At 37.0% G+C, this 24,194-nt stretch overlaps 1 protein-coding gene across 4 annotated transcripts in view; it reads left to right on the plus strand.

The window, feature by feature from the left end:
- LOC5574775 (RNA-binding protein fusilli) overlaps positions 1-24,194 on the plus strand; it is a 267,224-nt gene that overhangs the window by 129,961 nt on the left and 113,069 nt on the right. For all 4 annotated transcript variants that reach the window (XM_021851398.1, XM_021851400.1, XM_021851401.1 and 1 more), the window contains one exon: positions 9,048-9,359. In XM_021851398.1, coding sequence (XP_021707090.1) covers positions 9,048-9,359 — 312 coding nt within the window. The remainder of the gene's footprint in view (positions 1-9,047; positions 9,360-24,194) is intronic.

Genomic DNA, 24,194 nt, shown 5'->3' on the forward strand with positions numbered 1-24,194 from the left:
CGTCCTGAGCAAACGTCGTTCAAAAAATCATAGCGCTTGCAGGTCCTCTTCGAGCATTGTCCACGTATCATACCCGTAGAGGACCACAGGTCTTATCAGCGTCTTGTACATGGTACACTTAGTACGGAAGTGAAGTTTACCAGAACGCAAGGTCTTGTGAAATCCATAGTAAGCACGACTTCCGGCAATTATACGTCTTCGAATTTCTCTGCTGCTTTGTTTGATTATAACTTCATAAATACTCATTCCATTCCAGGTCTTTTAACATGCTTTTGAAGCTAATATAGTTGTTTTCATACTGTGTATACAACGAATTAAATTAAAAATTGTTTTGACTTAGTTATTAAACAAAAAGTGATTGAGAAAGCCAAAATGTTGTCTAAACTCAACAACAAACTCCATAACATTTTTTTTATGTCGCTTATATATTTGTGTGGTCTGAAGTTTAATTGTTGTTAATAATTGCCCTAGAAATTAGAACTAATTTCTATTTGCCGGTAGACGTACTAAGATTTATTGGAGAACTTTCGAAATTTCTGTAAAACCAGTTCTGGAACATATGGTCAGTCATGTTTGCATTTACAATCATGTATACATTATTCGAATCTATATCAAACTGTGCATCGAATTTCAAGCAAGCATACATATTCTGAAAAGCTTGATGTACTGACGATTCTGTAGTGGGTTTGGGGTGCCCTGGGGGAAATGGCATCACGGTGTGTTTCGTAGAACAAGTTTATTACAAAAAAATAGGTAAGTCTGAAACTTCTACACAATAAAGTCTAGGTTTCTCGCGTTCATTTGCTGCTAAAACCAAAATAATCGGTCGGGGGGTCCAGAGTAATTTTTTTTTGTTTGATTTCGAGAGACTTGCACATATGTTTGAATTTGCCTATCTATTTGTTTATGTACATTAGGGCGGTTCAAAATTAAAAAATGTTTGAGAATTCAATCTCACATATGTTCCTTACTATCCTTACTATAAAAATAGTGTTCTGTGAAATTCGCAGCTTTTTCGGTGGCGATTTAAAGGTGGCCCAAAGGCAAAGTAGGTTTGTATGGAAATTACTATGAAGAAATTGTGAGGTATGTTCCAAACACGCTTGTACTGTAATGTAAGTACAAACTTATTATCTCATTGTAAAAGCTCATTCTTCAAACCATAATAAAGAAATTTGCTGAAGAGAGAAATTCAATTCGACAGATAGCAGAGAGATATTCATGAGTTTGTTTGCTATTATTTAGCTTAACCCCTCTACCGGCAGCTTCATTTTTCCAGCACAAAAATATATTTGAATCGCGATAACTTTTTTGTTTCCCTATAGTTGTCCACCATTTTTTCACAACTTCTCAAAAAACTTTTCTACTTTTGGAATCTATGTCGGTATTGACCATTGGTCAACTGGTTTTAAAAATATTTCGGTGTTCCTTGGGGGACCGACACTTCCCATATACAGTTTCAATATGATGTTTTAAGAAGTTTTCAAGATCTCGTTACGGCTAGAGTGGTACCGAAAACATAAAAGCTCATTGCTCAAAAACAGTTACAACGATTTGTTAAATTTCTTCACAATAGACTTTCATCAAAGTTTAGTTTTGAAAAGCGAATAACCGAATATGAGAAAAAATCTGTAGCCAGAGATAATTACGAGAGTTATGGCTATGCGTCGGTCCCCCAAGGAATTTTGAAATATCTCCGAATATAGATGACCAATGCTCAAAACCGATACAGATTCTGAAAATAAGAGAGTTTTTTGAGAAGATGTGGAAATTTTTTTCAAAAATATTGAGAAACAAAAAAGTTATTGCGATTTGAATATTTTGAAAAATTGAAGCTGCCGGTAGAGGGGTTAATATGGGGTTATAGTACTGCAAACAAGTACAAAAATCCCAAACCCATTTTAGCCTCATGATGTTAGTTTCTGATCTTTTCATAAGCAATGTGCCATTAAGAAAATAACATAATAAATATAAGATTTGAAACTTCTCAAATACCATCCAAATTAGCGTATTTTTCAGCACCATGGGGCAAGTATATTACATGCCTTATAACAAGGTTTATCACATGCGAAGTACTCTACTAGTTAATTCGAATAACTGAAATTATGTTGTTTGAAAGGCGGTTAAGTCACTTTTGTATCTAGGGGTCATGCACAAATTACGTCACGCTCCAAGGAGGGAGGGGGTTAAGCCATGCGTGACAAGCCTTACAAAATTATCAGAGGACTCATACAGAAAGTGTGACAAAGGGGAGGAGGGGGTCGAAAAAATTGAAATTTGGCGTGACATAATTTGTGTACCATCCCCTACGAGTAAAAAGAGAAATCTGGCATAATTTATGATCTCGTCCTTAAAGCCATAGCTTGTTATTACTGAGCTAACGAATGGATCTACACTTTATTTCACAATGCTACGACGAAGAGAAGATCCTCCTCTGTCTCCCAGCGGTGACAGTTTTTATTTTGGTCGGTTTATCTGCTTAATAACAACGAGCTATACACTTGGTTATCAATGGTTTTAAGGGTTAATATACATAGAAGCCAAACCTCGAATTTTCAAAAGCACAAGTCTAGAGAAGCAGACAACCGGTAACTCACTGGTCACTCGCTGGTGGCGACTAATCAATAAAATGTTCGACGCAAAAGGTTGACAGGTTCTCAAGATACAAATCTACAAACAATCTTTTGAAAATTCGAGGTTTGATATCGATGCATCTTCACCTATTAAAAATATTTTCTAATAACTTCTTACATCATTATGACCAAATTAAGTACGATTTTCAAGGTTTTTCGTGGACAATAACTAAAATGACGTTTGAGACAGTTTTGCAATTATGCGTATATCATATGTCATATATGCTTATTACAGCTCTTTTGAGCAAGAACAACTTTACCTTCCAAGCCAAGGTGTTCAAATGGTTTGATCTTGCAGTTTGTCCCGTATCTATGTTCAACGCAATGTGTGTCGGTACAAAAACACATATCCATGAATACTTCGCACAAAATAAAAAAAAATGTTCTGGACCCCCCGACCGATTATTTTGATTTTGGTCGCAAATGAAAGAGCAAAGTCTTATTGTTTTTAGTTCGAAATTTCAGACTTACCTATTTTTTTGTAATAAAGTCACTCCACAAAGACACCGTGGGCATATTTTATGTGATATGTGATATTTTTGGAAGCTTTTCCAGAACTACCGGATGACATGATCGATCGAATGAATTCCAATGATCCAATCCGTTTGGAATAAGGTCATTTGGCATAAAGGTCATGTTTGGGCTAGCGGCAATCTACTGTGGTACTTTATTGCACACACTAGTAGACGCAGTATACCTCATGCTGTCGGCCAAAAATAATTAAATCCACTAAAATAGCAACACTTCTACTCACCTGTTCTACATACCATGAAATATACCTTAAATTAACAAACCATTAGAAAGCTATTAATCTTCAATTGAGCTTGAGCTTGAGCTTGATTGGCCGCCCGTGGATGCTACTCCAGTATAGCCAGATCAGCTGCACTTACACAAGGAACCAACCGAATGACTGTTTGGGACTAACAGACACCCTCAGTGTATAAGTGCTGGTGATCTTCTATTTTTAGGCTATAATGGCGCCTGCCACGTCAGAATGCAGACCAATGTGGGGAAGGGGGAGGAAATGATGTTGCACTTATAATAGCCCACTGTAAACCGTCTGCATCTACGCCAGTTCATGCGGAGTGTATGGTTGGGGGAAAAGGCATGGCAGAGAGGTTTGCTTTTGTGGTTAGCAGACTGTCTATGTATCAGGCGTAAGGAAAGGCATGCGCGTGGAAGAATGGAAGCGTAAGGGAAACGGTTTCTTGTCCGTCTCTAGTTCTAGCGTTTGCTATGCACGAATAGTTTGAGTGCGATAGATTTATAATGGAAGATAGAAGCAAGTGAGAGATATACAACTACAAAGTACGAGGAAAGGGACGGGCCTGGGATTGAACCCATGACCTTCTGCTTGTGAAGCAGAAGCGGCAGCCATCAGACCACCAACCCCGTCCATTAGAAAGCTATTAATCTTCAATTGAAACATTTACACACCAGATCATTCATGATTCAACATTGTTATTGTTTACCTTTCTTGGATTGTATCATTGTCTGGAAGTTTCAGAAGATTTAATCCATCAATTGTATAACAGTTACCTTTCAACATATTATTGTATACAACAATACATTTATGGAAAATTATATGCAAGTAAATAGGGAAGAGTGGATTATAAATAGGACATACTGAGTTGTATCAAATACCTTCCCGATCGTATTCGCGGGAACAGATCATTTGGCATAATGGACATTTGGCATAATAGCCGTTTGGCTCAAATTAAAATTGATTATACTACTTCTGACACAATAACCATAAATCAACCCTTTTTCCTTACATGAGGTGATCGTATCAGTTATGCCGTTATAATAATTATGGATGTTAAATTAAAAATATCTACTTCTTGTAAACAGAGAGTGTTCTAAGCATAATAAATGGTACTGATGTTGAATGGTTTCAATCAGATTGTTTCCCTCCACATTATTTTGAGTTATTCTATTGCACTGATTAGTACTCAATATTACTTTCGAATTATATAATTTCTCTTCTTTCCAACATCTTCTGATCATCAGTTTATTTTGTTGAAATTATTATTGACATTCTATCCTTGAATAATTTTATCATAAAACTACCCTTCTTTGAAACCGAGACCAATACGATGAACACAAAATTTATTTTCATACACAGGCTGTTCTTGCGGGCATTGTTTATGCATAATATATTTGATTAGAGCTTAGTATTTTAGAAAAGCTTTCAAGTATGAACTGTTTTCAAGTATGAACTGTTTTCAAGTACTGTCGTTATATTGGTTCTTCTGTTGAAGCTTTTGATTTTCAAATTATAAATTTATCCGACTTTCAAACATAATCTGAATTATTCTGGTACCTTTGGCATTAACGCTTTTGATATTTAAAGCAGAAATTCCCCAGCAGAATTATTGACACACAGTAGTGCAACCAGGCCTGAGTGGATTTGTAAAGTTGAAGCTAATGTTTTTAATAAAGTTTTTAATACAAAAAAATGAGTTGAAGAATTTATGTATATATTAAGTTTAAAACACGTATTATAAAACGGACAAAATTGCAAAACATTGTTGTTCTAAAAATATGGTCTGAAGTTGTCAACAATGAGAATTATTTTTAGGCGCAGCAATCTGTGATAGAAATTGCAGTAGGTCGGAAGTAAATCAGCACTGCAAAAATTAATTGCTGGTGTAAGCATAATTGTCCCATGTAACAGATTTGACAATCCAGAAAGTCAAGTTTTAAGGGCAAAAACGTGTTTTGTTTTCGTTGTGAAGATTACACGACCAAATATGTGTTAACACCAGGGCCGTCCATTCATTGAAAGCATTTTCAGACCACAACTGACTGACTCAAGCTTCCCTTTCGAATGAAACTCTACTGTTTCGTTTCAATCCGACAAACATTTCCTTTCATCGCAGCAAGCGTAGTCTTTCATTTCTTTCGTGCTGCTTGTGCGTCGCGCGTCATTTATCAGAGCCTCACCGCAGCGAGCTGGTCTTTCAATCGGTAGTCTCTAACTTTAGGAGCTGATTAATTCAAATGAACGACGTGGTAGCCCGCATACTTTCCCTATCTTAATTTATCACCTAACAAGTTATATGCATCACTATTGCAAAAAAATAGGTGAAATTCAATTTGAAACATTTTGATAGATTTCAATGAAATCAAATGAAACGAAGTTCTTACTCTTTCATTTCACCTTTCTTGTTCGCTGCTTTCAATCAGGTAACGAAACGAATGAGTGGTGAAAGAAGAACGAAGCGACGCAGTTGTTCGTCATCATCGAGACGACGCAACCAAGCCTTCGTGTTTCACAAAATGCTTTCGAAAATGCACAGCCCTGGTTAACACCTACACAATTTTCAATACGAACATTAACCAATTTTGAATAACTTTGTAATCCGATTGATTACTGTACGGAGACGCTCTGGCGTTTACTTTTCTAATGGGACAAATCGGAGTTATACTTTCCCAATAATTTTAAGAATGAAATACGCTATTTTTGTTTATTATCCTAAATGTAAAATGCAATTAGCGATCAACACCTACAAAATCTCGAAACTTAAGAAATGTTCACTAGGACAGATATGATGTTACTGGTTGCTAAATGCTTTAATAGCATAGTTTATTAAGAGAAAAATACCATGAAGGGAATATGTATAGTTAAACTGCCATGTGCCGGTATTAGAAATAACCAGGGCAGGCAATCGTTAGATTCGTCACAGTGCGATGACGAAATAAATAAAGACATCGTCATTTAGTATAATAACTCTGGCAGGTCGTCGTCTCGTCATCGACGAAAGAATGCACGACGAACGTCAATCCAAAATCGTCAACCAACCACTTTGTCTTCATTCCGTTCGCTCCCCTTTCTTAAACGAAGGAGGCGTTTATTGTATATTCGCTTGCTATGCACAAAACGGCGAATGCCATCCCAGAGTTGCTTGTATTGGCAATTTAACCCGTATTTCTCAAGCTTCAACAATAGCTCTGTTGGTAAGCGCGTGACGTTGACGATTCAGAGCTCGTTTGTTCAATTCCGGACACGTTTTGTTTTATTTTTTCAAAAAAGGCTCATAATCTATCGACGCCACGGTTCATATTTTTAGTCGGCTCAGAGCTCCCGAACGAAGATTCGACCATAACGAAGGAGGCTTCTTTGTTCGTCATGACGCCGAGTCTTTGTGGCGGACAACTGCAGCAAATCGTCATCCAACGCTGGTTGAGTGACGATGACGATTCTTTTTTAGTTTCGTCGACGACTTTTTCCATTTGACGATGACGATTGCCTGCCCTGGAAATAACATCGTTTTATGGATATATCGAGATATGGAACAAATTATCTTTAGAATGCTGTTTAAGGGGACCATCATACCTTGTAACCAAGACTAGTCAACCGATTCATATGATTTTCTCAGAGAAGGAGCTTCTGATATTTTATAGTCCACGGTTTATTTTTGATAAATTGGCTCAAAACAAAATGGCGACCAATGAAATTTTATATGGCAAATGTCGGCCCCCCAACGAATATCGGAATATTTTCAAAACTAGATAACTGATGGTCAATACCGACACAGATTCTGAAAATAGGAGAACTTGTGCCATGGTAACTCTGGCAATGAAAGCTCTCAGTTAGGGTAGGAGCACCGGTTTTGGCCATACGCCAGTTGTAGCCATAGCGGATTATACACCGTTTTACATAGCCAACCAGCATGAAACCTTTTGTGTTCAGTAGATCACATTCATATGATAGAACCGTTGCTTTTACCCTATTTCGATCATTTTTTTTGAACAAAATCCGGCTGCGAATCAATGGCACTTAGAGAAATAGCTTTTCAATTCATGCAAAACGGACGTAAAAGCCACTAGTGCGACTATAGGGGACTGTCTAATAAGAGTACACCGACCCTATTTACGGTTTGATTTTTTTTTCATACCGTTGTCTTACTGTTACTGTTTATGCATCAATAGATAGCTCTGACTCTATCAAATCGGACACAGATATGAATTATGCCTGTTACGGCACAGGAAGTACTTACATTGACCTTTTTTCCCCATCTCAACCTACTTCATGCAAAATCAATCGCCGAAGCCGTATGCTCGTTAAAGCTTTGCCGTTTTCTATTTTTACTCTAACCTAATGCCCATCCAGTAATAAATGATCATGGCGCAGGTTCGTCGGAAAACAGCCAATACAAAAACGTTTGTACGGTTGGAAACAAAAAAGGTCACCACTTGAGCGCTGGCAGTAGCGATCCAATCAACAAAAAGCACGCTTAAACAAAAACTTCCGAACAACAGCAAAAAAAAAAAGCGCCAACAATATCCAGTAGCTCATCGCATTTAATCACGGCTATAATCGATCGATCCTATCGCGACGCCACAGCTCGTTGAGCTTATACGGCTACGGGGCGAGGGTATTCCTTTGGGACGGGAAGATCGGGGGGTTACAGCTTATTAGCCTACTCCAAGCTTTGGGGTCGCACCCGGGACAAAACGGGACAGGCAAATTGCCCGGGCTGCCCCCTAATGGCAGGATTACGAAAAAATCCAATCACAATGCAGCGGCAGGTGAAAAAATTCGAATCGATCGATTGATCTCGGGTGATAATCGTTCGTTCTGTTGTGCAGGCAGGGTTCGTGCACTTGGTAGAGTTGATTGAAGTTATGGGGAGCCAGTGGGTAGCTGTCGTCGATGATTGATGTATTTATCCGGGTTGACGTTCGATTTCTGAGTCGACCCAAGTTGCACGAGGCGGGCCTTCTATACGTTGGGCAAGTCTGTAATCTTCAATTATTCGTGACAGTTTTGTATAGATACTTACCTTATTTCGCTATGATAAACTTCTTTCCATGATAACAGTGGAGATGCAGAGCTGATCTCGGTATCAAGTAACAATGTGGTTGGCGCTGTTATTAACTTCCAAATTTCGAACTTTCTATTTGTTCCTATTGAGAATGGTCAATTTTGATTGTTCTGGTCAATCGCGGAGTAGCATCTTCAAATTGTACGGCCATCAATTCTCAAGCTAATACTCAATACCAGTTTTGGCAGCGTTCGAATGCTTGTCATTTGGGGGAAATACGTTGTTTGAAAGCTGAGATTCCCCTGCACGTTTACAAGTGATATCTGAAATTTTTGATGAAGGAAGGATTAAATTGTAGGAGTCGTTTTGATCAACGAAAAATGAAAATTTTTGCTCTCTTATGCGCTCGAAACTTTTTTGCTTATTTGTTCTATTCAAGTAGCTTATGAAACGTTCTCTTGAACATGATATCACACAAAAAAAATGCATTGTATCTTCTGGAAGTTCCAAACCTCAATCCACCGGTAGAAGCTTGACATTTCTGAAATTGACTTTCTAGACTAGTAATATCCATTCCGATCAACAATCTCGATTTGAGCTATCCATTCATTCCCACTTTCTCTCTTTCTTCCTCCTATTCCAGATCGTCGGCGTCAAGCAGTATTTCGTGCGGCCGTCCAACCCACAGCAAGGCCGCGAACACCAGAATGCCCTTCACAGCAGCAGCAGTGCCAACAGTGCCAGCCAGAACAACATCAGCTCCAGCCAAACCTCGCTCGACCAGTCCATCGGAACGACCTGTTCGAACAACTCAACCAGCGGAGCGTCGGCCGCCTCCTCGTCATCGTCGTCGGGGACAGCCGGAGTGCCGGAGTGTGCAATCAGCCAGGAGATACCCGCCATCGAGTCTCTGATCCAGTCCAATGGGCGACCCCTGGAGGAGGTGCTCGAACAGGTGAGTCGATCGCCAATGAAATGCAAATACCACTACCATTGACTGTCAACGCGCGCGTTCTTTGACATACTTGTGATATTAGGGTGTCCCAGAAAAAAAAAACAATGTTCGAAAAATCATTGTGCTACTCCTTGACTGAAAGGTATGTTTATTTATTTGTACCATTTTGCAGACAAATCAACTTAAAAAATGGTTTAGAGGCTCCGCCATATCGGATCATGAAAAATAGTCATTTTTGAAGAACTGACATATTTTTACGTTTGTACAGATATTTCCAAAACCTATTATTTGTCTATTTTTTTTCTTCTATAGATATTATTGAACATGTGTTTGGCTCTAGTTTTCTACTAACAACTACTGTTGCCTGCGTAAGGAAGGGTGATACCAACTTGAAACAGCGAATAGGACTATGAGGAGTCTGCCTTCGTCCTGATGAAACCTTGGTAGGCCTTTATGTACGTTTGAAACTCGTCATCAACCTCGGTGAGTAGTAGGTTCAGATGTAAAATTCCTGACCTACACCGATCCGGCTCTGAACACAACCCCCATGAAGGATTGTGTCAATCCTAGCATGACCTTCCTGCTGAGGGATTCCACGGAGGCATGCAAGTCGATTCAGATCGACCATTTCAAAAATATCTGAAACTTTGCACAGTTTTTCAGTTCCATCTAAATCGTCATTTTCCGATATCAAATCTTCAAGTTGAGTCACGACTAACTTTTCAAAAGGGTGTATGTGAAAATGGTTCAAAAATATTCAAAAAGCTGCACAGCAAAAACGGTTCGTTCGATTGTTAGACAACTAAAGAAACAAAGTTAGACAACACAATAAAGATTCCAAAAAAATACACACAGTAAAAAAAAAAATTTTTTGCATTAAAAAACATCATTTTTGTCACAAAAACTCAAATATCCAAACCCTATCGGAATACCAACGTAATTTTTTGAGGAAAAACGGTCCATTATATTAGCTATCTACCATAAAAATTTGGTGATGGTAAGCCAATAAACAAAAAAGTTATGACATTTCAAATATTTCACAAATTTGACACTTAGTGAAAATTGTTTTTTTTTTTTCATTGTTAATTTTTTTTAGGACCGCAGTTTGTTGCTGAATTTTTTGTTAAGGGTACCACATGAGGTTAACAAGTTGTTTTCATGATATTTTAATTAATTATTCATAACTATTATAGCATCTATTAGAAAGTTAGACGCGATCCAGTGTTGTGATCTAAAGTCTTGATAGTGTCATATTTTTTATTGTACGTAACTGAAGAAAAATTCTCTCAATAGTTTTGAAACCTTTTGATAAAAGAAACCTATAAGAAATCTAATATTGAAGACAAAAGCTACAAAAAAAGTTTTCTATACAGGTATACGACTAGTTTACCTGCAAAAAGTTTACCTCGTAGAGAACAAGGCGGGTCTATACCCAGGTGATCTAGTATACGTAAAGCAGGTCGGTTTTCTCGGCGCTGGTTTTCTCCACAAAGTTAAAATCTGATTACACCTGGGTATAGACCCGCCTTGGTAGAGAATAGACTTTGTTAATCATATTTGGGAGAAAGCGAGTAACTTCAACAACATCAAACACATGATAGGTACAAACCATGAACATACTCACGAAAAAGCTAAAAATATACTACCACTATGGTTATAAAAGATTTAATTGTAAAATTTTTCTTCAGTCAAGCAAACGACACCAAACTAGTCAGTAAAAACTTAAAAGTGATTTTGTTTATTAAAATCTAACGAGCAACATGAGTAGTCGCTTTCTCAACTGTTGCAGGCCGTTTGCAGAAAAAAAGTGTTCGAGAAAGCTTCGAAATCTCACCGAAAGCACCATAGATAAACTGAAAGCGGCTGGTTATGCTCCAATGTCTACATTGAATACAAATTTACGCATTTGTACGTCCTGCCGTTTAAACGTTGACAAACGGGCAATCTGTACATCATCGGTGAATCAGGTTGCAGGAAGTTCGAAAACAACAACAACTGAGGAATTACTAGATGCACCGACAACAACTGAGGAGTTACCAGAAGTACCAAGTGCTGATAGTCTTGCCACGGTACCATCAGCGACATCTGTTTCAACAAATCAATCAGAAGATGAGTGCATCCAGAAGGTCAACATCGAACGCTTCAACGAAGGGATAGCTGGAATAAAAGTGACTCCGATTAAATGGACGAAGATGGGTTACGTCAATTATCCCGAGAAAAAATACCGTGAAATCAACGAAGCTGTACGAAGAAACCTCTTCAAATTAGGACCTGAGGATGTGGAAAATACAGACTACGATGAGGTAATTATGAATATGAAGGAAAGGTTCTCGAATCTAGCCACGACAAGGAAAGAAAAATTATTGATTTTGTCGATGCTGCCAAGCTCGTGGTCTATTCAAGACGCCATTGATGAGTTCAAAACCAATAGAAATACAGCAAAAGAGGCAAAACAATTCAAAAATAACTGTCTTGTAACCAAAAATGCTAGGTCGAGTACTTCATTAACAGATGAGACAAAAGAAAAAATAATTCAATATTTTGAAGACGATGAAGTAAGTAGAGCTATGCCTGGCCAAAAAGATTATGTATCTGTAAAAACAGATGGAAAGCGTCAAGCAATCCAAAAACGATTAATAATGACTACTTTGAAAGAAGCGTATACACGCTTCAAGGAAATTAACGAAAATATTAAGGTAGGTTTTTCCTCATTTGCAAGCCTTCGTCCAAGGCAATGCAAGCTTCTATCCAATTCAGGAACACATAATGTTTGTGTGTGCACAACACACGAAAATATTAACCTAATCTTACATAGTTTGAAAAGAATCAATTTATCAAAGGATATTAAAATGTTAACTGGTAGGTTGGTTGGTTTGACTTTATTAACGAGATTTTTAGCCCTGGGCTAGTTCATCTCGGAGACTTTAACTGGTAGTCTTTTGTGTGAAAATACAACATCAAATTGCTATCTACGATCTTGTTCGGATTGTCCAGATTCTTCATCATTGGAAAATACTTTATTCGCTGAGTTTTAAGAAAATTATATTGATCAGTTATCATTTGAGCAATGGGTGACCACGGATAGGTGTGACCTAGAAACTATTGTAAAACCTGTAGATGAGTTTGTGTCATTTTTTTTGCTTGAAATTAGAAAGTTTAATTCCTCACGACTTTATTAAAACAGAGCAATCCCGCTTTTTAAAAAATACGAAAAATACATTACAAGATGGTGAATTTTTAGTCATTTGTGATTTTTCTGAAAACTATAGCTTTGTATTGCAAGATGAAGTGCAGTCCCATCACTGGAACGTACAACAAGCTACAATTCATCCATTCGTTATTTATTTCAATGGAAGTACGCAAATTGAACAATTTAGTTTTATTGTAATTTCCGAAGATTTAAGACACGACTCAGTATCTGTTAATTTGTTCATTGCCAAAATGATTAACTTTTTACGCGTTGATAAGGATAAAGAAATCAGAAAGATATATTTCATGTCTGATGGAGCAGCATCGCAGTACAAAAACCGTAAGAATTTTTCGAGCCTATGTCAATTTAAATCAAAGTACGGAATTGATGCAGAATGGCATTTCTTTGCTACGTCACATGGCAAAGGTCCTTGTGATGCTATTGGAGGAACCATAAAGCGCATGGCCACAAGAGCAAGTTTAGCCAAAGAACGTGAGCATCCAATTAAAACTGCAAAAGAACTATTTGATTGGGCGAATCGCAGAAAAGAAGAAGATTTAACAAAATTATAATTTTGTTTTACTACTACTGAAGAGTACGAATTAACGGCATCAGAGCTCAGCGAGCAATATAATAACGCGAAAACGATCCAAGGAACCCAAAAATTTCACTGCTTCATTCCATTGTCAGAAAATAAAATTAAAGCAAAACTATACTCGAACTGTACTGATAATGATGCAAAAGTGTTCGATATTGTAAAAAAATTGAATAACAATAAATAAATAAATAAGTATTAATAAAATGTTTTCATGATCTCATAACGCATACCCAAATCCAAAACTTTTAAAGTTTATATATAACATTTAGAAACTCATCGATCATACTCTAAAAAAAATATCCTGGTAAAAAAAAAATATTTTCGTGTAATCTGTTAATTCATTTTAATTTATACATATATACATATACATATAATATTTATATATATACATAATATTTATACATATAATATACATAATACTAATGAATACATGAAAACGACTTGTTAACTTGGGGCCCACATAGCCGTAGCGGTAAACGCGCAGCTATTCAGCAAGACCAAGCTGAGGGTCGTGGGTTCGAATCCCACCGGTCGAGGATCTTTTCGGGTTGGAAATTTTCTCGACTTCCCAGGGCATAGAGTATCTTCGTACCTGCCACACGATATACACATGCAAAAATGGTCATTGGCATAGTAAGCTCTCAGTTAATAACTGTGGAAGTGCTCATAAGAACACTAAGCTGAGAAGCAGGCTCTGTCCCAGTGGGGACGTAACGCCAGAAAAGAAGAAGAAGACTTGTTTAATTCACGCAAGGCCCTTAACAATAAAATCAGCAACAAACTGCGGTTCCCGTAATAATTTACACTGAAAAATTTTTTTTTTCTACTAAATGTGAAAATTGTGACATGTTTGAAATGTCATAACTTTTTTGTTTATTGGTTTACCATCACCATTTATGGTAGATAGCTAATATAATGGACCGTTTTCCCTCAAAAAATTACGTTGGTATTCCGATAGGGTTTTGAGATATTTGAGTTTTTGTGTCAAAAATTATGTTTTTTAATGCAAAAAAAAAAATTTTTTACAGTGTGTATTTTTTTTTGGAATCTTTATTTAGTTGTCTAACTTTGTTTCTTTAGTTGTCTAACAATCGAACGAACCGTTTTTGCTGTGCAGCTTTTTGAATATTTTTGAACCATTTTCACATACACCCTTTTGAAAAGTTAGTCGTGACTCAACTTGAAGATTTGAAATCGGAAAATGACGATTTAGATGGAACTGGAAAACTGTGCAAAGTTTCAGCTCAATAGAAAAAAATGAATTAAAAAATTTACCAAATTTTGGTGCTGTTGCTTGGAATCACTCTTCTAGCTTCCGGTTTCCAGCTTCTAGACTCTAGCTTCTCGCTAGTTATCTCTCACACACATAACACGAGCGGTAGAATGAACACCAAGAAGCAAAAAAAAAACGTCAATTGAATGTCGTCTGACACGAAGACATTTGCAAAAATCATAAGTTTTGCATAGAATTCAGACATATCGGACCAAAAACAACATGAATGGTTTGACCTTGCTTGTTATGCCGAATGTGGCACACATACAGTGAAAGCAACACCTATTTCGACAATTGACAGAAACAAACAAAACTGTAACGTTTCCTAGCGAACCTATCGTGATCAGAGACATTCAATTGACATTTTTCTTTCTGACATTCGTTTGTTCGCTCGTGTTGTGAATGATTTAGGGAAGCGCTGTCGAATTTCATCTAAAACGACTATCGTGATTGTTTACAACACTGGACAAGGGTACCAACGTGTTCATATTAACAAATAATGTCAGAAAATCGTAGGGAGAGTAGACAAAATTGAGGAGAAATAAAACTGTCTCTTTGTATGGGAGTCTTCATAGCATTATAAAACGGTCTACTAAGTGGCAATACTTTCACCGCGTCAACTAGTAGCAAAACAAAAAAATCACAAAACTTCAAAATATGACATTTTTTGTCAAACATTACCATTTTTTATAAATTGATTTGGTGGAACCTCTAAACATTCTTCAAGACAGTTGATTTGGCAGAGGATGAGGGTTGAGCTCCATGACAATTTGAACATTTTCTGGCACACCCTATCATACATCCCCCGCTCTCCCTCCGGAACGAATCGCTCGGTGGAAAGTCGATTAGACGACGGTCGATATGCGTATAGAGCTACGCGTCAAGTCCGGCAGGCGATCGGATCAGGTTTTCTTCACGCCGCCGATACTTTTACGGTAAATTTATTGCGAATTGATCGGCACGTGACAAATCTGTAGAGCTCTAGAAGTCGATCGGGTTTCGCGCGGTGGTGGTGGGTTGAGATCTATTACTCTGTGCTTATTGATGCAACTGATCGATTGGCTTTTTATGGCGAATGCGTGCACGATTAGCGCCTTTTTGCATGGAGATTAATTGCAATGTTGAGTTGGGTTAGATTTCTTTTGCTCATTTGCGATTAAAGTTGCAACATATTGCTACTCTTATTCGGGTTAATCTAACAATTGATCAAGAAAATAATTAGTTGAAAGGTTTCTTTGGAATACTATTGCTTTTTGCGATATTATGTGATTTGCACTCGCATTAACGATTTTTAACGAATCTTTTTCAATTATACAACAAAAAAGCAAAATTTTGTCTTAAGAACAAGCTTGTGATCTTCATACATTTTTTTTGGTTAGCCATGTTGAATTCTGTTCCAACATGGACCAGCTGTTGCAATATCGGGGAGAGAGCTGTCCAGAGGATTTACAATATAATTTTGAAGTTGATTCTGAAGCTTCCTTTCTGTAATAGTATTAACGAATTACATGAAATATCCAATATTGGAATGTTGAAGCAATTGTCTGATAAAATAAAAATTATAAATGACAATAGTAATTGAATCTAATTTCTTTGAATTCCATTGAATTGCCACTGGTATCAGTAAATTTATTACCCAACTTAATCTAAAATTGTATATTGTGTTAATTATATCTTGTAAGTGATAAGCTTGTAATTTCATGCAAATTTAACAATTATCATGTAATTGTTAGGTTCAATACCGCGTGTATAGTTAGCAGAACCAATCATGTACCGCTCAGTATAGTCGGTTAACTAAAAAATATGAATAATATCTATCCTACAATGTGTAGAGTAGAATATTATTCTGATAAATCCCTATTCTAGCTTGAAATCTTCTAGCATTGAAAATTGATGTTTTTTGTAGCGAACAACACCATTTAAACACTTTCAATTTTAATATTAAGGTTTTACGGCGTTATCAATAACTTTGGTTTTGAATGAGAAAAAAGATGTTTTATAAGCCTATGGATGATGATAGCAACTCCACAGCATGTTTCATCCAGGCGATCATTTCGATTAACGAAATAGTTTGGATATCTTATGAGTGTGAGTTTCCTACCTATATACAGGACTGACCACGATTGGCGGTATCCTTTAGTTCCTCACATGAATTGAAAAGTTTGAGCTAGAACACTATCTAAGAGCGTTTCTGAGAAACGCCCTTCTTTCCAGTTGTGCCACGTTTAAGGGCAGTTTTAAGATCTTTTTGTTAAAAATAAGTTGTGAACTCAGAGATTCACCCTTCTTTTTGTTTGTGGTAGCAATCACAATCAAAAACACTTTCCGTTCAATAACAACGCGCCACGGTATAAACCTTCCGCGAAGCTGGTTGACATTTTGCCCTGAATCTGGGTTTCAATTCAATCTGCTATCTCTCTTTAGGTAGTAGGTACTTTGCTTATTGCGTATAGCCGCGGGAAAGTGAATGTCGCCCATTAATCACTGCCATCGCCATCAGTAGTCCTTCGATGCGATGTGCTGTGGTCAAATTGGTCAGGTGCCGCGACACGGAATTCGGAACGACCCCGGTCAAGCCACAAATTGCGGGCCCAGCGCTCGATGTGAGATCCCCAACCCAGGATGGAAAACAAAACACTACGACTCATACACGATTGATTACCTCCATCGGGCGTTCCAGCTTACAGCTCATCGAGTTTTCCTTTCACTTTTCGCACAATGAATGATCAAACATTTTTCTTTTCTTTTTTTCGACAATGTGTGTCGATTTGGTCGTTGTAATTGCCACACACTGGGGCAGATTGCTGTTTTTGACGGACAAAATCTCTAGTATTCTGATATATAGAAATTTATGACCTTTACTCTAAGACGATTTTTGAGTTGATTCCAAAAACTCGAAATATTTTCAGATGGAACGATGCTTGTAGTGAAAAATGTTCGAAACACGTGGTCTTTATAATCTCAAATAACTCATGAAATGACAGATGGCGGCATTGATGTTTTTTGCACCGTCCGTTATGCTACTAGTGTTATCTGTCAAACGATTTCTCTACATTCATCCGTTACCACCGGCTGTCATACACAGTACGAGCGATAGAATGAACATCGAGAAACAAAAAAACTGTGGAATGAATGTCGTCTGACATTTTCATGAATAATAAATTTTGCATAGATTTCAGAAATTTCCAATCATAGACAGCAAGAATAGTTTAATCTTGCTTGTTATGTCGAATGTGCCACACTTATAACGATAGTAACTCTAATTACGAAAAATGAGAGAAATAAACAAAAGCGTACCGTTTTCTGGTGACGACGTCGTGATCACCTGCATTCAATTGACATTTTTATTTCGTATCTCGTATGTTGGTTTAATCGCTCGTGTTGTGAATGCTGAAGGCAAAGGCTGTCGAATATCAATGAAAATGTGTCGACTACCATGATTGCTAACAACAACATTATCGTGAAGAAAGAAAAGTTGTGCCACTTAGCGATTTTTTGTGACAGTCATCGACATCGACCAGTTCCTAATTAGCAGTAGAAAATAATTTAATAGTTGCCTTCTGCTGCTTTTGTAGGGTAAAAGTACCAATTTTTGACACAGTTCTAATTTTCGACCCATCCATACGATTTCGGCCTACTTTGTATGGAAATCCGAAAATTGGAACAAAATTCTTGTAGGTTGAAAATTAGTACTTCTCCCCTAGAATACTTATTTTGAACTGTTTTAATCAAAACCATCATTCAATATGACAATTTTTCGAGTAAATGATATCAACTTTCTTTGAAATTGTTAAGTGTAAAATCCAGATGACAAAATATTTTATTTTTCACCAAACAAAATGGTCGAACTAGTTTTTTTTACGTATTCTATAACATGCCATACAGTCTCATCAATAGAATGTTCCAGAAAGTATGTGTACGATTTTACCATACTGCCATTTCAAAAACTAGTGCAGATAAAAATTCGGTGTTCAAGAGTGGAACTTGTATATTTAACGATTTATTTCATTATAAATTTGTAAACGGCATTACATTTCCTAGGACCACTTCAAACCAGTTTTACAAACATCGCGTTATTTTTTAGAGACATTGTTGTACGAAGTTCCTCCAGGATTGGCTTCGCTCTAGGAATTCTTTCAGAGTTCCTTTGAAAATTGTTCTGGAGTTCCTTCAGGAATTTTTTTCAGAATTATTGCCGGGAATTCCTTTGGAGCTTCATAAAAAATCCTTCAGAGGTCGTCTGAAAATTCTACCGTAGTTACTACGGGAATTCCTTCGGAGCTCCAGCGGGAGTTCCGTCGGGCTACCTCCATGGATTCTCAAGGAATACTTTCAGTGTTCCTTCAGAAATTGCTAGGATTTACTCTAGAAATTTCTCGGAGCTCCTCAAAGAATTACTTCGGAGATATTCAATGATTTTCTCCAGAGTTCTCCGGGACCTCCTTCCTTTTTTTCGGACTTTTTCCAAAATTCCTGCGGAAATTTCTCATGACTTCCTTCTAGAATACCCCCGGAGCTTCTTGAAATTTCCTTCTGGAATCCCTACGGAGTTGCTCCAGGAATTCGTTTCTTCAAGAAGTTCCTCCTTTGGATTTTATTCAGCAATTCCTCTGTTTTTCGTCCAGCATTTCCTCGGAAGTTCTTCCAGAGTTCCACCGAGAATTGCTCCGAAGTTCTTCCTTCCGGAGTGCCGCTGGAAATTGCTTTCGATTTGATTCAGCCATTCCTCAGTAGTTCCTTTGGAGCTCCACCGGGAATTCCTTCGAATTTCCCCCATAGTTTCTCCAGGAATTTCTCCGGAGCACCTCAAACAATAATCTTTGAATTGTTACAGGGAAGCTTCAGGACCAATCACTCCAGAGTTCTATATTTTTTCAGATATCCTCCAGAAATTCCTTTAGAGTTTTTCTAAGAAGTCCTTTGGATTCCACCGACGATTCCCTCAGATTTTCTTCATAAATCCTTCCACAATTCCTCGGAAGTTTCTCTAGTAATTTTTCCGGGGTTCCTCCAGGAGTTCGTCATGATTTTTCATAAAAATTCCTTCAGACTTCCTCCGGGAAATACTCCAGAGTTCCTCTGGGAAATGCTTCAGAGTTCCTCCGGGAAATACTCCAGAGTTCCTCCGGGAAATCCTTTAGAGTTTTGATCTGAGTATTCTTCCAGAGTTCCTCCAGAAATTTCTAAACACTTCCGCAGGAATTCTTTCTGAATTTCTATATATTGCTTCGGAGTTCCTCCAGGAATGTCTCTGGAGCTTCATCGGGAAGTTATCACAAGTTTTTCCTGAAAAGTCTCCGGAGCTCCAACTATAATTCCTTTGGAGCTCTGCCGGGAATTCCTTCGGAGCGCAGTAGTGAATGCCTTCGGAATTACTTTGTAAAACATCCGGGTAATCCTTCGAAGTTCCTTCGAAAATTCCTAAGGAATTCACCTGTAATTCCTCAAAAATTCTTTCTGAAATTCATCCTGAGTTTCTCCAGAGTTCCTTCAGAAATTCAACCATAGTTCTTCAAGGAATACCGCAAGGTGTTCCTTCTGGAGTTACGCCCAAAATTTTCTTTAGGAGATCCTCCAAAAATTTCTGAGGATTTCGTTCCCAGGAATTTCTCCAAAACTTTCATCGGGAGTTCGCTCAAGCATTCCTTAATTCTTCCTCCAAGAATTCCTAAGTCCGTCTCCTAAGTAATAATTGCTCCGAAATCGAACGATAAGTTCCACCACGAGTTGCACTACGCAGAGATTAAAACTAAAAACGCTAAGAATTTTATGTCCTTCATCGGTTTCACCAGGAACTCCTCTGTTAATTTCGCGATATGTTCTCATGGGCATTCCTCCGGTAGTTCTTACGTGAATTTCTACAGAAATTTCTCCAGGAATTCAGCTTGAATTTCGTTTTTTTTTAAGGATCACCAACTGTTATCTTAAGGTGAAGATGAATCGAAGCCAAACATTCATTTAAGGCGAAGTAGGCCGTCATTGAAATTTGTACGCGTCGGTGATGATTGTTGCTAATTCATCTCACAATTTCTAATCAAAGAAAATCAGTTGGTTTCGCACTAACACAGCTGAAAAAGTATCAGCATACTTTATGCATGTTAGCGCATACAGTGATACATTTTCAAGTTAATATAAACTATCAGTACTGAGTTTTATCACTTTGAAATGCAAGCTGAAAAGTCATCATTGTTGCCAAAACGAATGACGGGCTACTTAGCCTTAAGCTGAAAACTTAATCGATTGGTCACTAGCTGGTTGTGACCAATCGATTAGATTTTCAGCTCAAACGGATGCTCTTGAAAATTTGAGCTTTGGCTTCGATTCATCTTCACCTTAACTGTTATGCTTATCGTTCTTTCTATTTCATCACCCTGTCACTGAAAAATTTTCTTTAATCTTTTTGAAGTGCATCACTTTTCGGGAAAACGGGTCATTCAGAAATTGCATTCAGGAAAAGGGGTCATTTGGAGGAATTGGCGTATGGAGACATTCGGGGAAAAGTAGCACGATCTTTAAAACAGGGTTTCACATAGCCTACTATATGACAATGGACATTTACCGGGTAAACTAGTTTTAATATGAGAGAATGGAGACAGCTCACTGCTAGCTGGCATGTTTTCTTAATTTCTTTGATTTTTTCGTCTCGTGTTTGGGTTGTGCACAATGGAAGTAAAATCTGGGTAGAAACCATTTTCACATCTCATTTTCTATGAGAAAAAAATACAATTAAGAGATTTCATTGGCAATTTGTGTCCAGTAAACAATGTATATTTATTCCACGATTCAAAATGTAAGACCATAGGCAAACAATCTTAATTCTCATTGTTGTTCAATTGAAGTTTAGCCAATTTTTGCGCTCTACCAGACCAATGTGCGGTTTTCATTGACAGTTGACAACAGGTTCGCGACGAATTTTGGGAGCTCCCAATCAAAGCCAGCTGTCTCCTCTATCTCAGGTTTGAATTACAACTATAAACTATAAGAAAGGAATTAAAAATTCTATTCCAGCTGTGGTTGTTCAAAATATGATTAAAAACCTGTCCCTATACTAAAAACATGTTAAAAATCTGGTAGTAGGTCCCTTTTTAGAAACTTATTAATTATTGTAATGCAAGTCTCTGAAATGCCTCTATTTTCAACGGAAGACCTATAAAGTATCTATTTTAACCAAACCAAATGGTCCTTAAAGTTAATTTTTATTTTTTCTCATTATGCTCGCGCTGAATCTTGGAAAAAAAAAATTGTAGAGTACCCTTCAGAGACTATTACGCTACTATTCCAGAGGCTCTCCAATAACACATTCTCATATTCCTCGAGGAAAAATTTCCTAAGATTTCTTCTGAAATACTTTTGCCCACCAATTCTCACAGCGATTTATCGAGAGATGCTTAGGGGAATTTGCCCAGGAAATCATTGAGTACCCCGTCGCTACTACTTTCAGTTATTTCCACAGGAGTTACACTAAACGTTTTCGTAGAGACTATCACAAGAATTGTTCCGCTTATTTTTCCATCGGTTTCTCCAGTTACTCTAGGAGATTCTTCCCTCAGAAGTATATCCAAGAAAATTTGCAAAGGTTTATATATGAGTTTTTAAATGAATTTATTTAGGGATTTTTCTAAGAAACTCTACCAAATTTTGTACGCCAATTTTTACGTAATTCTTTGGCATTTCATATGAATTCCTTCAAGAATTCATTCATGATTAATCCCAGGAAATCTATTAAATTTCTTCCAGGAATTTCTCAATATATTCAACATGGGATTACTAATGAAGTTTCTCATGAAATTTCTCTAGGATTTTCTGTTGCATTTTACCCAAAGATAACTGCTTCAAGTCTTCCAAACATTTCTCAAGTAATTTCTCATAGATTCTTCAAAAATTCATTTGAGGTTTCACACTAGTCAATAATCAAGCAGTTATTTCAGTAATTCCCCGACTTATCCAGGAAGTCATTTAAAAAATCTGTAGGATGTTATCCAGAGATTCGATCGACTATTTGTTCAATAATATTCTTAGCAGTTTATCTAGTGATATTTTTCAAGACTTCTAAGAGCCCAGCCTTGCCTGAAGGTCTCTTCAGACAAGAGACCAAACATAATCCAAAGAGAGACCAAAATAGGTGAGAAGCACTAATTTTCGACCTACAAGAATTCTGTGCCAATTTTCAGATTTTTATACAAAATCCTAGCAGTCTAGCCAAAATAGGATGAAAGGATCGAAACCTAGTATTGAACAGAGATTAAGTTTTGAGAAAATTTAGAGTATCTTTCACTAACTGGTCTCTGTAACAATCATGATCCGCTGCACATAATGAGAGTCTGTTTATCATCTACTGCTACAGCTCTGATAATATCAGGGGGATGACAGTGCATGATAAACAAGCTCCAAACCTGGGGGGCACTATTGTTATCAGAATTATCATACCAGTAAAGTAAAACACCTACCTCCAATGATAAATAAGCGGGAAAAAAGGGGTTTTATCATCGTTATTTCTTTGGCATTAATGGATATTGGCGAGTAAATGATCCCGAAATTTTTGCATTTTCTTTTGGTATGTTCTTCCGAGCAGGCGGGTACGAACTTACTCACACCAAGCTTGTTCGCGAGTGTGCCATGTTTATTTTGCGTTGGTTTACACTCGAGGTGCTTCGTGATGCGAACATTACCACAACTGAAATTGCTGTCCTTTTTAGAATTCCTCGTGACAACAAGTATTACTGCTTTTCTCCAGTAATTATCTCAAAAATAGATTTAGTTATTTTTCCAAAGCTTCCTACGGATAATGCTTTGAAGATATCTTAAGTTCATTTAGGACTTTCTAAAGCATTTTTCAGTATTTTTGTTTCAAATGCCTTAAGAATTCAACCTGGAATTTTAAAAGATAGGAAGTATAAAGATTTTTTAAAGAATTTCATTACAACAATTTATCAAGTGATTTTTCTGTCGACTTCTCTAGGATTTCCATCAAGATTGCCGTGTTAAACATCTTTAATAATTCCACCATAGATACTCCAGGTAATTCTTAAGATTGAAGGAAATTGTCGTTCTGATTTTCTTTAAGAGTTCAACCAGAAATTTCTATGAGGATACCTTCTGGCAGTGTTTCATTTGAACGCGTTCAGTTTGCGTTCCAGTTCAATTTGTTGAACGCAGCGATCAAGTAGTCTTAAATATTGTTCAGCTCAAAAATATGAACCCGTGCGAGCCGAAAACTGAACCCAATAAATACTGACTGATTTACGTAAATGTATGCCAAAGCTATGTTTTTGATATGCATTAAGCATATCAAGCGATGTATATTGTTTCTATTCATAAAAGTTTACGGTAATTCATTCACTCATGTCCCAAGTGTGAAATCCGATTATAACTGCCAACTGAACAGGCCGTTGTTGAGGAATTATTCCAGATATTTCTCTTAATTTTCTCCGAGAAATTCGTCCTGAGATTCTTAATGAAATTCGCAAAAAATGTCTTCAAACATTTTGTTCAGGCGAAATGTGAAAGATTTTTTTTCTGAATTGATTAGAGAAATTCTATTTTCAATACAGTCAGTTTCTAAGCACTGAAATAAACAAAAAATGTACTTAAATAATTCTGGAATAAGTTATTTTTATTTCTATGAAACATAATTAATTTTCATTAAATTAGTAAAACTATCACAGGCAGCATTAAAAAAAAATCAAAATATAAAAATATTAATTTTATAAATAAATAGAGTAAGGTGGGGCAAAAGTTCGACCTTAGTGGTATAATCAAAGTTTCCAGGAAAAC

The sequence above is a fragment of the Aedes aegypti genome, chromosome 3 (genome assembly GCF_002204515.2).
Source record: "Aedes aegypti strain LVP_AGWG chromosome 3, AaegL5.0 Primary Assembly, whole genome shotgun sequence".
NCBI lineage: Eukaryota > Metazoa > Arthropoda > Insecta > Diptera > Culicidae > Aedes > Aedes aegypti.